Source organism: Meles meles, chromosome 5 (genome assembly GCF_922984935.1).
Source record: "Meles meles chromosome 5, mMelMel3.1 paternal haplotype, whole genome shotgun sequence".
NCBI lineage: Eukaryota > Metazoa > Chordata > Mammalia > Carnivora > Mustelidae > Meles > Meles meles.
Genome location: NC_060070.1, coordinates 146,305,273 through 146,321,179, shown reverse-complemented (window position 1 = coordinate 146,321,179; position 15,907 = coordinate 146,305,273). Strand labels below are relative to the sequence as shown.

The window sequence follows — 15,907 nt, the reverse complement described above, 5'->3', positions numbered from 1 at the left end:
TTCAATCCCATTAAATTGAAAGCAATTACTGCTCACAATTTAATAAGGATGGATTAAATTAGATTTCTGATTCAATATAATTTGTAGTGTCCATGTCAGGAAAAGCGATAGTATTAGGATCTTATCCAAGACCTGTCAAGACTACACAGAATGGATGTGACATAAACCTAAATAGATTCTACTTGAAAACTCAAGGGACTCACATACACACACACACACACACACACACACGCACGCTCCACATTTATTTAACCTTTAGAATATACATTAATATTTTGTCCCGCTAGGAAAATAAGAAGAATGAAGTTATTCAATATAGTCAAAATAGCATTTTTACTGGTTCACTAATGCACTGAAATTAAATTCCTACTCTGTGCCGGGTCCTGTGCTCAATGATAATAATGAGAATCCATGGGGCGCCTGCGTGGCTCAGTTGGTTAAGCATCTGCCTTCGGCACACGTCATGATCCCTGGGTCCTGGGATCGAGCCCCATGTTCTCCCACTCCCTCTGCCTGCAGCTCCCCCTGCTTGTGCTCTCTCTGTGCCAAATAAATGAATAAAATCTGTTTTAAAATAATGAGAACCCAAACACACTGAACACTTTACACATACATATACATTTAATCTTTAGAAAAAACTACTACTGTCTTCATCAAGTAAATAGGACACTGAGGCACGGAGATATTGTCGTTCGTCCAAAGTCATATGCTACTATGCACCAGTAGCTGCTTTTACAGTCTGGCTTAATATTAATAGCTGGCCACAGTCTCCTCCCAAAAATTAAACGACTCTTGTCTCCAAGATGTCAAAGGTAAAGCTGACTAGACAGAGGAACACACATACATTGGGAGAGAACATGTGAAACAGACAGGAACTAAGGGAGGGAGGGACCACTTCCTCTCCGGCTCAAAGCCAGGGGGATCAAAGGAATGCGGCCGTGCAAGTGGAATTCTATACAAGCAGACTCCATACACTTATCAGAATTGGGACCGAAAATGATGGCATGAGCTGATCTAACAGGTATAGTCACAACTGGCTCACACACACACACACACACACACACGCACACGACATACATGAATCTATGTCTATAACACTATAAAATTCTTAGAAACTCTTAAATTTGAGAATCACCACGCTACAATAAAGGAAGGACCAAAAGGAAAGTCTCTGCAAATGCCTGGATATTCAAATCACTTCCCCTTCAATGAACCATCAAACACATGCTGGTCAAGTGGGAATGGCAGGAAATCCTAAAGGGCTGTAGTTTACGGGCACTCTCTTTGAATATTAAGCGTCTTTAACTTTAATATATTTTAAGAGATTCGAGGATTAACGAGCTGCTCAAAATGCATCTTATGCAAAGGTTAGTTTTTAGGAAGTATCTGAGCAATGTAATGGTAAAGGTAATGAATGTTTGTCCTCAGATCCAGAAACTCCCACCTGAGTAAGCTCCTGTGGGCAAGAGGGCAGCCACAAGAACAAACACGGTCAGGGCCAGAGCCACGAAGATGCCCATGAAGTCATGGCCATGAGTCAGCCCATGAAGGAGCATTTTCTTTTTTTTCCCCACATCTGGTCTCCTGCATACATGTTGCAAGCAGACTGCACACGATCCATGCTGCTTCTGAGAAGGTTAGCTTGTCTAATTCTTACATAGACACTACTACAAAGTTTAAAAAATAGTAAGTTAGAAAAAAATAAGGTGTTAACAAAGTTAATGACTTCTAATAATTTTATGGGAGGACTATTTGTAACATGAAATTCACTTGTCATCGATCACATTACAGCCACAGTGATCATGCAATGGAATACTGCCATCTAGTGTCCAAGAGCTAAAAATACATCATCTTTAATCCAAACCCACTGAATTGCTCAAGGCCAGAAACAGCCCACATGAGTTTACACATTCAAGGGTCAACATCTCAAAAACAGGTTTTCCCCAAAACTCAAAGACAATAACACAAAAAACGGATTTTTAAGTGAAGCTTCCATGGTTATTTATCATCTACCCTTTTCCTTACCAAAAAAAAAAAAAAAAAAAAGGAGAAAATTAAATTTAAAGACAGATTATTTCTAAATAATTATCCAAAGTAAAGTTTTACAAAATCTCAAAAGGCAATCTGGATCACTAAGCAATTAAGGAAATATCAAGTTTCTGAAAATCTTTGGGCCTATGTGGATTTTTTTCTCCTAAAAAGTCTAAAATATTAAAAGTAGAAAGTAAGTTGTTCGATACCAGAATGCCAGCAATTTTAAAGAGCAGTCATCTTCACACAAGTTAGCACTCCACAGCAATTTATTCACAAAAATACAACCACCCATGAATTGAAGTATTAGTAATCCCTACATGGTACAAGACATACAAACAAGAATTAAGTAAGCTAGAAAGGTCAGGCCAAAAGTGGAACAGAATGAAACACGATATTCAAGTTCCCAAACACAAAAAGACAATCCTTTCCCAGATCTACTAGGTAAGAAAATAGAGAGAAAGAGTTCAAAACTTTTTTCAAAATAAATTACCATATAAGTTTTTAACTATTACTGGTATTTCACTTTGGATGTAATGCCAGACTAAGGGAAATTATGACCTAGAACCAACACACTGTAGAATTCACAAGTGTGAATTGGACTATCTCTTTGTCTCTTTAAAAGGTGAAGATTCTAATCAACTGTGCAAGTTTACTCACAAACAGAAGGAGAAAATGCCTGGGATTAAAAAAAAAAAAAAAAAAGGTTGACACTAATTAATTTGTACAGATAACCCACAATTTAGTACAAAATCAAAACTAGTGATTATGCCACTTAATAAACTGCTGATTCAAACACACGTAGTTTTGTGCTTCACAAGATAAAGGAGACTCTTGGGGGGCACCTGGGTGACTCAGTTGCTTAAATACCTGCCTTCAGCTCAGATCATGATCTCTGGGTACTAGTTTCAAGCCCCACGGTAGGCTCCTTGCTCAGCAGTGAATCTGCTTCAAATTCTCCCTCTGCCTCTGCTCCTGCTCTCTTTCTTGCTGTCTCTTAAATAAATAAATCTTTTGTTTTTCTTTTTTTTAAAAGGAGACATATAAAAACAAAAAATATACCCTCACCAAAAAAAAAAAAAAAAAGGAGAGGGGCGCCTGGGTGGCTCAGGGCTTTAAGCCTCTGCCTTTGGTTCAGGTCATGATCTTAGGGTCCTGGGATTGAGTCCCACGTCGGGTTCTCTGTTCAGCGGGGAGCCTGCTTTCTCCTCTTTCTCTACCTACTTGTGATCTCTCTCTGTCAAATAAATAAATAAAATCTTTACCAAAAAAAAAAAAGGAGATTCTTGGGCAAACAAGATGAGAAGTAACAGAAACTAAAGATTTCCATGCTCCATTTAAAGAAGGAAAAAGAAAACTAGAATATAGAGACCAGAAAAATGAGCATGTATCCTATTTTATATCACCGTAATGAGGAGTCCCAACACCCTGTTAAAACGTATTAAAACATTTTTAAAATGTTATGTTCCACTGAAGCATCATAAAACTTAAACAAAACTGTTAGAATATCAATTTTAAATTTCAGGGACTTAGAGAATCCCATTCAGTTTTTACAAAATAAAGCGTAACATAATTCCTGATGTAATGAAAAGCAATTTTCCTCCATTTCTCAATCATCCTGGATGCATTTTAAAATAAAGACAACCTCCTTCAAGACCTTCCAGGTAAAACAGGTAAATTGTATGGGTAAATAAAATGGCAATTATACTTCATTACAGTTGTTTAAAATAAAAAAATAAAAAATAAAAAACTTAAAGGACAAACACTGATCACAATATGCCACGTAAGCTTCACCCTATCTTCACTCAGTGCCTTCTGTAAGAGGTGTACATATCGGGCTCCGTCGTCAGGTGACACAGCCTTCCACAAGGGCGCCCCAAAAGTAAGTTGTGCATAATATATGGCAATCAATTAAATACCTCAATGGCCTTCCAAACTGAAGCATTTCTACGAGTGAATTATTAAAAATGGTTTTCCAGTTCCATTTGTCCATATCGTTCCAAATGATGGAGTCTTTCATTAATACCTACATACAAGATGCACAAACACACGCTAATTCTTACACTCTTAATTCTCTTCAAGCCTGTTCTCAACTATTCACACTTTCAAACTCCTACTTTAATCCTCAATGATCGCCCTTCATCTTCCTCAACCTCAACCAATGCATCTCTTACTTTGTTAGCATTTCCAAACCACTTTCTAACAAAAGCAGACCTTCTTTACTCAATTCCTTCTGCAATCACAAAACAACGTTTCCTGGCTCAAGCTAGTCATTTCAGAAATCCAAGTATAGGATTCCAAAATGTTATCCTCCTGTAACATGAGGTCTGGTCAAAAAAAGGCTGTCGAGCTTTACTAAAGAGCCAGCTGTTTATTACACATACTATAACGCAATGTGCCTACAGGTCTCATCTTACATTCAGAGATCTCTGAATTACTCTCTCACATCAAATCCTATTACTGAGAGTTGTTTTGTTTTAGTCAACTGCGCAAAGATAAGACTACCAAGCTCTTTAAGACTTCTATCCTTGAAAGCTGAACTTTTGGAAAAGACTTGGAAGAAAGAATACAGCTCTGGGATCCAGCCACAACGGTCATCTCTCCCACAACAGGTACACCACCTGTAATTTTTCTAAGTCACATCCTGAAAAAAACATCTGCGGCTCCTACCCCCGTGCTGTCAGATCCTTATACTAAGTCAACTTACAGTGAAGTTCTCAACTTTCAATGTGACATATTTTTCTAGTTATTGTTGCCATCATTAAGATTATGCAGAATATTCCTAAGGGGTTCATGCATAACCTAATATATGAATATATGAATATGGCCACAGTAACGAGGGAGCAAAGGGAAAAGTGAATTACGGGCAGGGGGGCCTGGGTGGCTCGTCGGTTTAGCAACCAACTCTTGGTTTTGGCTCAGGTCATGATCTCAGGTTTGTGGGACGGGGCCCCACGCTCACGGCGGAGTCTGCTCGTCCCTCTCCCTCTACTCTCCACCCCCAACATACACAAATGACTAAATGATCAAATCTTTTTTTTAAAAAGTGAATTACTGGCAAGGTAAGGAAGTACTTTCATTTTTTTTTAAAGATTTACTTATTTATTTTAAAGAGACAGAGAACAAGCGGAAGGGGAGAGGCAGAGGAAGGGAGAGAGAGGAAGCAGATTCCCTGCGGAAAGCGGGGGGCCCACAGGACGGGGGTGGGGGGTCCTCAATCCCAAAAACCTGAGCTCATGACCTGAGCGGAGAGAGTCAGAGGCTTAACTGACTGAACCAGCCAGGCGCCCCAGGAAGGACTTTTAAATAATCACCTTAAACCTATAGTTGGAATTCCAACACAGAGACTATAAAAAGTAAAAGCTTATAAAATTAGCCTGAAATGCCCACATGAAGAGGAAAGTTAGATCAGAAGATACAGTTCCTTTTCAATGTACAAAAGACCTTGTTTCCTCTAAAAAAATAAATAAATAAATAAATAAATAAATGAAACAAATGAAAAACCTTGATGTTTAACACTGAGCTTTAGAACTAAGATTCAACTCTATCTAGGAGTGGATGGCCACCCCTTCCACTACACTCTACAAATCACCAGAGCAGATTTATTTTCACTGTAATTTCCAGATGGACTTCAGAAGGCATCACCTTTAGCTACAGAATAAAGAATTTCTCCAAGGAAACTCTGGGTTACAATTAATAAAATGTTTATTCAGCACATACCTTAATACCTCACTATAAGTACTCATTACTAATATATATTATATAATTGTAAGTCAGAAACCCAATGGTCAAGATTTTTTAAGTATTTCTTTAAAAGCCTAGGTAAACAAAGTCTCTGTTCTCTCTTTATCTTCAGGTACAATCTACATAAAATTAGTAGTAGAGATGAGTGTGTTTTATGAACTGTAACACAGTTACATGTGTTGCATGGGTTATTTACCCGTGCATACGCGGAATTCACAGGTAAATTTAACAGCAGTGGTGGTTAAGGAGTAAGGAGAACAGCGTAACATCCAGAGCTACCGAATCACTATGCCGCATACCCAAACCTAACGTAACAGGTGCCTCAACTAAAACTCAAAACAATTTTAACAGAAACAGAGTCCCAGTGTTCATACATTACTGTGAAGATTAACTGAAGGAATATAGAGAAGGCCCTTGGCATGGGGCCCAGCACATGGGAAACCCCAAATGAACATTGGTAATTACTGTTGATCAAAGCAAAAAAAAAGATGATGATGTTATATTTACGTTCCACCAGGAGATGACTTTACAGTTATGATAAACAAGGTGGAAATGGACCGGGTAGCTCTCAGCCAACAATGCCATCTATAAGTAAAGTAACAGCTTGCTTCCAACCCCCAACACAGCGCTGAAATTAAGGTATGGATGCCAGCGATAAGTATCCTCCTTTCTCTCCCCTCCAAAAACAACAAAAAGGTTTCTAATAAGGATCGCACTTAAGAATCCTAAGTGTTTCAGGAGCAATTTCAAAATGTAGGGCAGCAAAAAAATAAAAATAAAAAGCAACAAAAAACAAACAAAACCCACAACCTATCGAATAAAACCATACTGACCTGTCTTCAAGTTATCAAGTTTGAGCGTCTATAGGGTGTAAAGCAAAGCAGCGGCCATGCTGACAGACGGCGATGTGTCAATGTCCGCTCTAGCATATGCCAGCTGGGTAAAGGTGTGTAAATCACGCGTCTCCCTTCTCCCAGTCCCAATCTGCTGGTTTTAAAATATGCAGTAACCTCCTGCCAAAGTTACTTCATCTGATCCTTGCAATAACTTATGTGAAATGCCTCACACACGGTAGACTTTCAACTAATTCAACTCTCTTGCCTGGAAATATGCACAAAAACCCTGATTTCACTTAGAATTAGCTGGCACAAAATACTGTGTCATCTAAGAGAAGCAAAATACACATTTTTCATTAGTTTCCCTTTGAAGAAGGTGGAGGTCTACTGCTTTTTCAGCTTCCCACAGAATTAGTCTACGTATCTTAGTATCTTCTTATACAGGTAAGCTCAGGGTATTAATGTGGAATGTCATGGTAATCAGTCCTTAAAAAAAAGAGAAAAAAGCAGGCAAAGTGGTTTTTTTCCTCTTAAGAAACTTTATGTGCATTCATACTTTAATTATGTACACAAATGTGATTTCCAAAATATCCAAGTCCAAACACAAAAATGTAGCTTTAATGTCCTTAAAATGCTACTGACCCGTAAGTTTGGTCCTTGAATGTATTCCTTACACAAACATCTACGTATATCAATCTAATATAGCCCATTAAAATTTAAAGTTATTTCAAATTAAATGGCCAGGTCCAGGAAATATGCTTTCACTTTGGATATTCAATTATATTAATTAATTAATATAATAATATATAATTAATATTGATTGATTAATATCATAATATTATCTCCTATACCATATAAACTAGTAGTACTTGTTTCTACAAGATTTTTTTTAATTCAAACATAAAATGCTATATTCTGATAGATGCAAATATCCTCAACAAAATATTAGCAAACCAAATCCAACAATGCATTAAAAAAAGTCATACACCACAATCAAGTGGGATTTGTTCCCCGGATGCAAGGGAGGTTCAATATTCACAAAACAATCAACGATCAACATGACAGGTCACATCAATAAGAGAAAGGATAAAAACCACATGATCATTTCAATAGATGCAGAAAAAGTATTCGACAAAGTACAGCATCCATTCATGATAAACACCCTCTGCAAAGCAGGTCCAGAGGGAACATACCCCAACATAATGAAGTCCATCTATGACAAGTGGTAAAAAAGACTGAGAGCCTTTCCCCTACGATTAGGAACAAGACAAGTACATGCGGGCTCGCCACTTTTACTCAACACAGTACTGGAAGTCCTATCAGAGCACTCAGACAACAAAGAGAAATAAAAAACATCCAAACTGGTAAGGAAGAAGTAAAATTCTCACTATTGGCAGAGGACATGATACTAAATATAGAAAACCCAAAAAACTCCAACAAAAAAATACTAGAACTGATCGATGAATTCAATAAAGTGACAGGACAGAAAACCAATGTACAGAAATCTGTTCTATTTCTTTACACTAATAATGAAGCAGCAGAAAGTGAAATTAAGAAAAAAATCCCACTTACAATTGCACCAAAGACAATAATATATCTAGAAATAAACTTAGCCAAGGACGTAAAAGACCTGTACTCTAAAATCTGTAAAACAGTGCTGAAAGAAACTGAAGATGATCGAAGAAATGGAAAGACATTCCATGCTCACAGGTTAGAAGAACAAATATTGTTAAAATGTCTGTACTATACAAAGCAGTCTACAGATTTAATGTAATCTCTAACAAAATATCAACAGCATTTTTCACAGAATGAGAACAAACAACCCTATAATTTGTATGGAACCAAAAAAGACCCCAAATAGTAATACAATCTTGAAAAAGAAATATAAAAATGGAGGTTTCACAAATTCCAGATTTCAAATTATATTATAAAGCAGTAGTAATTAAAACAGTATGGTACTGGGGCACCTGGGTGGCTCAATCGGTTAAGCATCTGAATCTTGGTTTCAGCTCAGGGCGTGATCTCGGGGTCATGGGATCAAGCCCTGCAACAGGCTTCACACTCAGCACAGGGTCTGCTTGTCCCTCTCCCTCTGCTCCTCCCCTGCTCATGCTCTCTCTCTCTCAAATAAATAAATAAACCTTTTTAAAAAAGGAAGAACAGTAAGGTACTGGGCATGAATACACAGACATAAACCAATGCAATAGAACAGAAAATCCCGAAATCAACCCACAATTATATGGACAATTAATCTTCAAAAAAGGAAGAATAAATACCCAATGGGGAAAGACAGTCTCTTCAACAAATGGTGTTGCAAACACTAGACACCAACATGCAAAAGAATAAAACTGGACCACTTTCTTACACCATACACAAAAATAAACTCAAAATGGATTAAAGACCTAAATGTGAGACCTGAAACCATAAAAATCCTTATAGAGAGCACAGGCAGTAATTTCTCTGAGATCAGTAATAGCAGTATTTTTCTAGATAGGTCTCCCAAGGCAGGGAAAATAAAAGCAAAAATAATTTATTAGGACTACATCAAAATAAAAATCTTCTGCACAGCAAAGGAAACAATCAACAAAACTGAAAGGCACCCTACAGAATAGAAGGAGATATGAGCAAATGACAGACCCAATACAGGGCTAGTATTCAAAATATATAAAGAACTGATACAACTCAACACCCAAAAAAACAAATAATCCCATTAAAAACTGGGCAGAAGACATGAACAGACATTTGTCCAAAGACGAGAGAAAGATGGTCAACAGATATATGAAAAGATACTCAAAATCACTTATCATCAGGGAAATGCAAATCACAACTACGATAAGATACCACCTCACACCTCTGAGACTAGCTAAAATCAAAAACACAATAAACGACCGGTGTTGGCAAGGATGCGGAGGAAAAGGAATGTTCTTGCACTGATGATGGGAATGCAAACTGGTACACCCACTGTGGAGAACAGTATGGAGAGGTTCCTCAAGAAATTAAGAATAGGGACGCCTGGGTGGCTCAGTGGGTTAAGCCGCTGCCTTCAGCTCGGGTCTCCCAGGGTCCTGGGATCGAGTCCCGCATGACCTCCTTGCTCGGCAGGGAGCCTGCCTCTCTGCCTGCCTGTGCGCTCTCTCTCTCTCTCTCTCTCTCTCTCTCCTTCTCTCTGACAAATAAATAAAATATTAAAAAAAAAAAAGAAATTAAGAATAGAACTACTCTATGATCCAGTAATCACACTACTGGTTATTTACCCAAAAAATATGAAAACACTAACTCAAAAGGACACATGCACCCCTGTGTTTACAGCAGCATTATCTACAACAGCCAAACTATGGAAGCAGCCCAAGTGTCCATCAACTGATAAATAGATAAAGAAGAGGTGGGGTGTGTGTATATTTTTATATATATAAATATTATTCAGCCAAGAAGAAGAATGAAATCTTGCCATTTGCAACAACACGGATAGAGCTACAGAATATTATGGTAAGTGAAATACATCAGTCGGAGAAAGACAAATACCACATGATCTCACTCATATGTGGAACTTAAGAAACAAAAGAACAGAGGAAAAAAGAGACAAACCAAAAAACAAACTCTTAACTATAGAGAACTAACTGATGGCTACCAGAGCGGAAATGGGTAGGGGGTTGGTTAAATAGGTGAAGGGCATTAAAGACTACACTTACCATGATAAAAAAAAGTAAATGTTATTTCTGGGCGCCTGGGTGGCTCAGTGGGTTAAGCCGCTGCCTTCGGCTCAGGTCATGATCTCAGGGTCCTGGGATCGAGTCCCACATCGGGCTCTCTGCTCAGCAGGGAGCCTGCTTCCCTCTCTCTCTCTGCCTGCCTCTCTGCCTACTTGTGATCTCTCTCTCTCTCTCAAATAAATAAATAAAAAAAAAAAAAGATATTAAAATTAGTAGAGAAAAGGTTGAGCAGAAATAGGATATTTACTAATTAGAAAGAAAGTAACTTTACTATGGAGAAAACTGGCAGACATAGTCCACTGGTAATACGACATACTGATTCATGAGAAACTATGATCCATTGGGAACCCAATGGGCCCTTCTCGCCAAGACTGCGTACATAACCGTATGCTAATCATGAAGAAATATCCAACAAAAGCAAGGTGAGGGGCATTCTACAAAATAACTTGTAACTCACTGGTTATCCTCAGCAGTCCACAGACATGAAGAACTCTCACAGACTGAAGGAGACTAAGGAGACATTACAAATAAATAAAGTGAGATCCTAGATTGGATCCTAGAATAGAATTAGAGTGTAAAAGGGAAAACTCGTATAATTCAAATAAGATAAGCAGTTTAGGTAAGAGTATTGCTCTAGTGTTAACTGCCCAGTTTATTAAATACAGTATAATTATGTAAGATGTTAATATTAGGGGAACCTGGATAATGGACATATGCAAACTATAATTTTACTACTTTTCTGTAAGTCTAAATTCATTTCAAATAGTTTTTGGAAGTGTTTTTAAAATAGGATATCTGTAATTACCCAGACAATGTGTAATAGCTATCATCTTCTTTTGCCTTAAAATCATTAAATTATGTTAAAATATGCTTTAACTATTGAAACTAAAATACATATCTCTGAAAAAATTAGCGCTGAAACATTCATTCAATAAAATATATCACAGATCTCATTACCTGTAATTTCATATCCGTAAGCAGCTAGTTGTCCGGCCATATATTCTCCATCTGAATTATTATGAGAACAACCCCACGTTCGCAACCAAATTTTCTGTATGCCTGGAATGGTGCTACAAAATAATCAATCAAAAAAAGAAGTAAGTCTCATCAAGGGATTTTTAGAACAAAAAAAACACAAGATGATTTCTGGGCATATCATTCAAAAACACACAGCAACCTATTCACAATCTGTTTATGAAATACACCAACTTAATCCACAATCAATTGCTACACCAAGTCAATAATCAAGACAAAATATCCATGGGATTCTAAGACTATATAAAATTAGATCTCCTTTTTCTCTGAATTATATTTTAAATTAAGTCTCTCTACATAACAAGATCTCCTTTTGCTCAGAACTGTATTTTAAATTCGGTACTACTAATGTACTATCGCAAAGTTAAAGTCATAGAAAGGCAAATACAAGTAACAACAGCAAAGAAAATGGTTCTAGCAACAGAAGCAAAGAAAGAAAAACTAAGTACATCTACCTGCTCACTGACTCCTATGTAATAATTACAATCTTTATTTTATAACTTAGATATAAACAGCTGACCCAAAACAGAAAATCACCCTGTAGCAGAATTAAAAATATTCCATACACAGAGTTATAAAAATGTAATATTTTTAGGAAGGGAAAAAAAGGACTTTCAACTTGGATGGCCCTAATAATTTAAAATTAAACCTTAAAGACATTCAAAGCAAATTTGATAAACTTCAGTCATTAAAATATAAGGACAGTTTAAATTCACAGATTTTAAAAGCTTACTGTTCCAAACAAAATAACCAAGTGTATTAAAACTTTCAACAATCTACTAGCCAAACAAAGGTAGGCATATTAAAGCCATAACAACTACATAACCCTTTCTGGCTAGGTTTTCTTAGAATTTCACTCTACAAACCTAACATAATAAAAGAGCATGAATTTATTTGTGCCCAACACCTTTAGCTGATCCATAAGCATTTGTAAATTTGTTAAGAAAAATGAAGTACACAAACCAACAAATCACCATCTCAAGAATTCAAAATTCCAGGAAAAGTTTGAATTTGGAAGTAACACAAGGTTCCATACCAACTATAGTAGTGGAATCAAAGATCCTGGGGTGGGGGCGGGGGCGCTGGGGGGGATCCTGTTTGTGCCAAATAGTGCCCTTGGCCCTGTCTTCAAGAAACATGCCATCTCACATCCTTTTCTTTTTTAAGCAATTACTTTGTTAAATTTAAAACCACTGAAATAAAAATATAAATCTACATATCTGCTCTCAAGAATTCAAAAGACTTTCAGAAAGAGACATTATGTGTATCACATCCGGTAGTACCAGTTCCTTCCCTGGTAGGATTCTGAATGTAACTTCAAAACAAGAGCTTACCTATCACTTGGTGGACTGTTTTCCTCTTGCAAGTATTTTTGGGAGTTTCGCTTTCGTGCCTTTGGAACAACGTGCTTTCGTACAGAATGCCTGTCTTGTGGCTTTAAATCTCCCTGTGACACGATATCTTCTATGTCATCCAGTAGTGTGTCGCAGGACGCAGAAGGCATCTTCTCTATTATCTAAAAAAGTTATAAATGACAGCAGCACATGAGTCCCTCAGAAATCTGTTTAACATAGTATCACCTATGAAATATTCTCGCTGATCTCGAATCTAATAAAACCTTTAGATTTAACCTTAGGTTTACAAAAAACGCAAAAGATAAAGAAACACAAGGAAACAATCAGACAAATCCTACTGATAATGGGACATCCCAAGGTTCAAGTGGTCTAGCCCCTCAACAGATCAGTATCACAGAAAAAAAAAAAAAAATAAGAAAGGGACTATTCATGGTTAAAGAAGACTCAAAAGTCTAACAACTAAAGGTAATTCGTTTTCTTGATTATATCATACTTTGTCCAACCAGCTGTAAGACATTTTGGGGACAACTAGGAACATCAGAATATGAAGAGGGTGTTAGGTAATATTACGGTATGGCTGTAAATCATTAGACGTAAAGTACTATCCTTACGTTTAAAAATCTTTTTTCTGACACTGTATACATGACTTTACTTTTTATTTATTATTTTTAGAAAATCTTCTTAGAGATGCTTATTAAGTATTTGGAGGTTATATATCATTATGCCTATAATTTACTTTAAAACAATAAAAATAGATAAGATTTATGGAAAACATTTACAAGTCTTAAATCTAAGACATAGATGTGTTGGTGTTCCTTATCCAATTCTACTTTACTGAAAGTTCCAAAATGTCTGAAATTGGGAAAAATGTGGATACAGCTTCCAGGAAGACAGAACAGACATACTTTTCCCTCCCCCCTCCCACTAAATACAACTAAAACTAGGGACATTACATATAAAATAAACAGAAGACTTTGAAAGACTGGGAGAAGGAGATAAACTGTCTAGGGACGTGGGAACCCAAGGAACAACACAATGGTAAGTCGCTTGAGGTTTCTTTTGCCTTCTATATCCCAGACCTGAAGCTGAAGAAGCCAGCAACCCAACAGATGCAGACAATAAAAGCCCCCCCAAAAGACGGTTCTCCTTGCAAGAACCTGAAAAGGGGTGGCCTAGCGAGATGAAAATTTTCAGACAATAACCATTCTACTCCATAAAACAAAACATAAAAAATGCCACAAAACACAAAACTGGAGTCCCATCTCCCGACTTCTACTTTTGAGGCTGTAATGAGGCACCCCAAAACACTCCACCAGGACAGAACCAGAGTAGGGACTCTGGACTTTCAAATCAGCCAACCCACCAGTAAAGAACCTCCAGGCCCTCCCCGCCCACTCAGTGAAGACCAAACTGGTAAACAAGTTTAAAATCAAATTCCTATCAAAATCCCAGCAAGATGTCTCATGGACATAGATAAGACTATTCCAAAATTCATCCAGAAAGATTTTAAAAAATTAATATATCTGAAACAACTGTGAAAAAGAAATAGTGGGAGAAACTGGGCTGCCCAATTTTCAGACTCCTTATACAGAGACGGTAATCGAGACTGTGCGGCATTGGAGGGAGAACAGAAATACGAATCAAGAGAACAGAACAGAGACCTGCAAACAGACCCACACAAATATGCCCAAGGGAGTTTTCATGAAAGTACAAAAGCAATTCAATGAAAGAAAGATAAATTTTTCTATTAGTGCTGGAGCAACGGGACGTTTATAGACCAAAAAAATGAACCTCAATCTATTTCATAGTTTATACAAAAATTAATTTAAAATGTATCACAAACTTAAATGTAAAACACTGTAAGCTTTTGGGAAAAATTCTAAGAAAAAATCTTCTAGACTTAGAGCTAGGTGAAGAATTCTTAGACCTGACACCAAAGTGCAACCATATAAAGAAAAATTAATAAATCCAGACATCACCAAAATTTTAAACCTTTGGTCTGCCAAAGACCCCTTTGAGAAGATAAGAAGTCAAGGGGCGCCTGGGTGGCTCAGTGGGTTAAAGCCTCTGCCTTCAGCTCAGGTCATGATCCCAGGGTCCTGGGATCGAGCCCTGCATCGGGCTCTCTGCTCTGCAGAGAGCCTGCTTCCTCCTCTCTCTCTGCCTGCCTCTCTGCCTACTTGTGATTTCTCTCTGTCAAATAAATAAAATATTAAAAAAAAAAAAAAAGATAAGAAGTCAAGCTACTGAGTGGGAGAGAATGTTTGCAAACCACCTATCCGACAAAGGATGGTATCTAGAATTCAAAACACAATAGTAAAGAGGTCCCTGTCTGCCTCAGCCCGTGGAGCGTGCAATTCTTGATGTCAAGGTTCTGAGTTCGAGCCCCATGTTGAGGGCAGAGATTACTTAAAATTAAAATCTTTAAAAAAAAAAAAGAAAGAAAGAAAGAAAATACGATTAGTAAATGGACAAAGGACATAAAGTCATTTCACCTAAGAGGATACTGAGAGGGCAAATAAGCACATTTAAAGATGGTCCACATTACTCATCACCAGAGAAATACAAACCCAAACCACAGTAAGGTACCACTACACGTACCTATCGGAATGGCTACAGGAAAAACCAGTAAGAACATTAAAGCCGACAAGGACGGAGAGAAACTGGATCGCTCACACACTCCTAGTGGGAACATAAAATGGCACAGTCACTCTGGAAAACAGGTTGTTATTTTCTTAAAAAACTAATCATGTGATGACCATGGAACCCTGCAATTACACTTGAGGGTTTATCCAAGAGAAATAAAGACAAGTAAAGCCTCAACACAAATGGTCAATAAAGACAAGTAAAGCCTCAACACAAATGGTCACGACACAGTGTTTCTTTGTAGTAGGCGAAACCTGCAAACACCTAGATGCCCTCAGCGGGTGGTTGGGGCAAACAGGCTCTAGCAGCTGCATACCACAGACCAGCACCCAGCAACAAAACACCTACGACCAGTACCCACAGCACCTGGGTCGGTCTCCAGGGAATGATGCCGAGTGGCAAGAGCCGTGCCCGAAAGGTCACATATTCATGGTTGCATTTACAGAACATACTTGAGACTGAAGTAACAAAAGTACAGAAATGGGGAACACCACAGAGGTTAGCAGGGGTTAAGCAGAGGAGGACAGGGGAGAAGTGAATGTGACTATCG

General features: G+C 37.7%; 1 protein-coding gene across 2 annotated transcripts in view; it reads right to left on the bottom strand.

Moving 5' to 3' along the window:
• Positions 1-15,907, bottom strand: part of CDKAL1 (CDK5 regulatory subunit associated protein 1 like 1) — a 628,557-nt gene that overhangs the window by 598,570 nt on the left and 14,080 nt on the right. Inside the window, exons 3-4 of one of the 2 annotated variants that reach the window (XM_046006189.1) lie at positions 12,691-12,872; positions 11,279-11,391 (exon numbers count right to left, since the gene is read on the bottom strand). In XM_046006189.1, coding sequence (XP_045862145.1) covers positions 11,279-11,391; positions 12,691-12,860 — 283 coding nt within the window. In that variant the 5' untranslated portion in view covers positions 12,861-12,872. Of the gene's footprint in view, positions 1-11,278; positions 11,392-12,690; positions 12,875-15,907 lie in introns of both variants that reach the window. The other variant, XM_046006190.1, reaches the window with a different exon arrangement.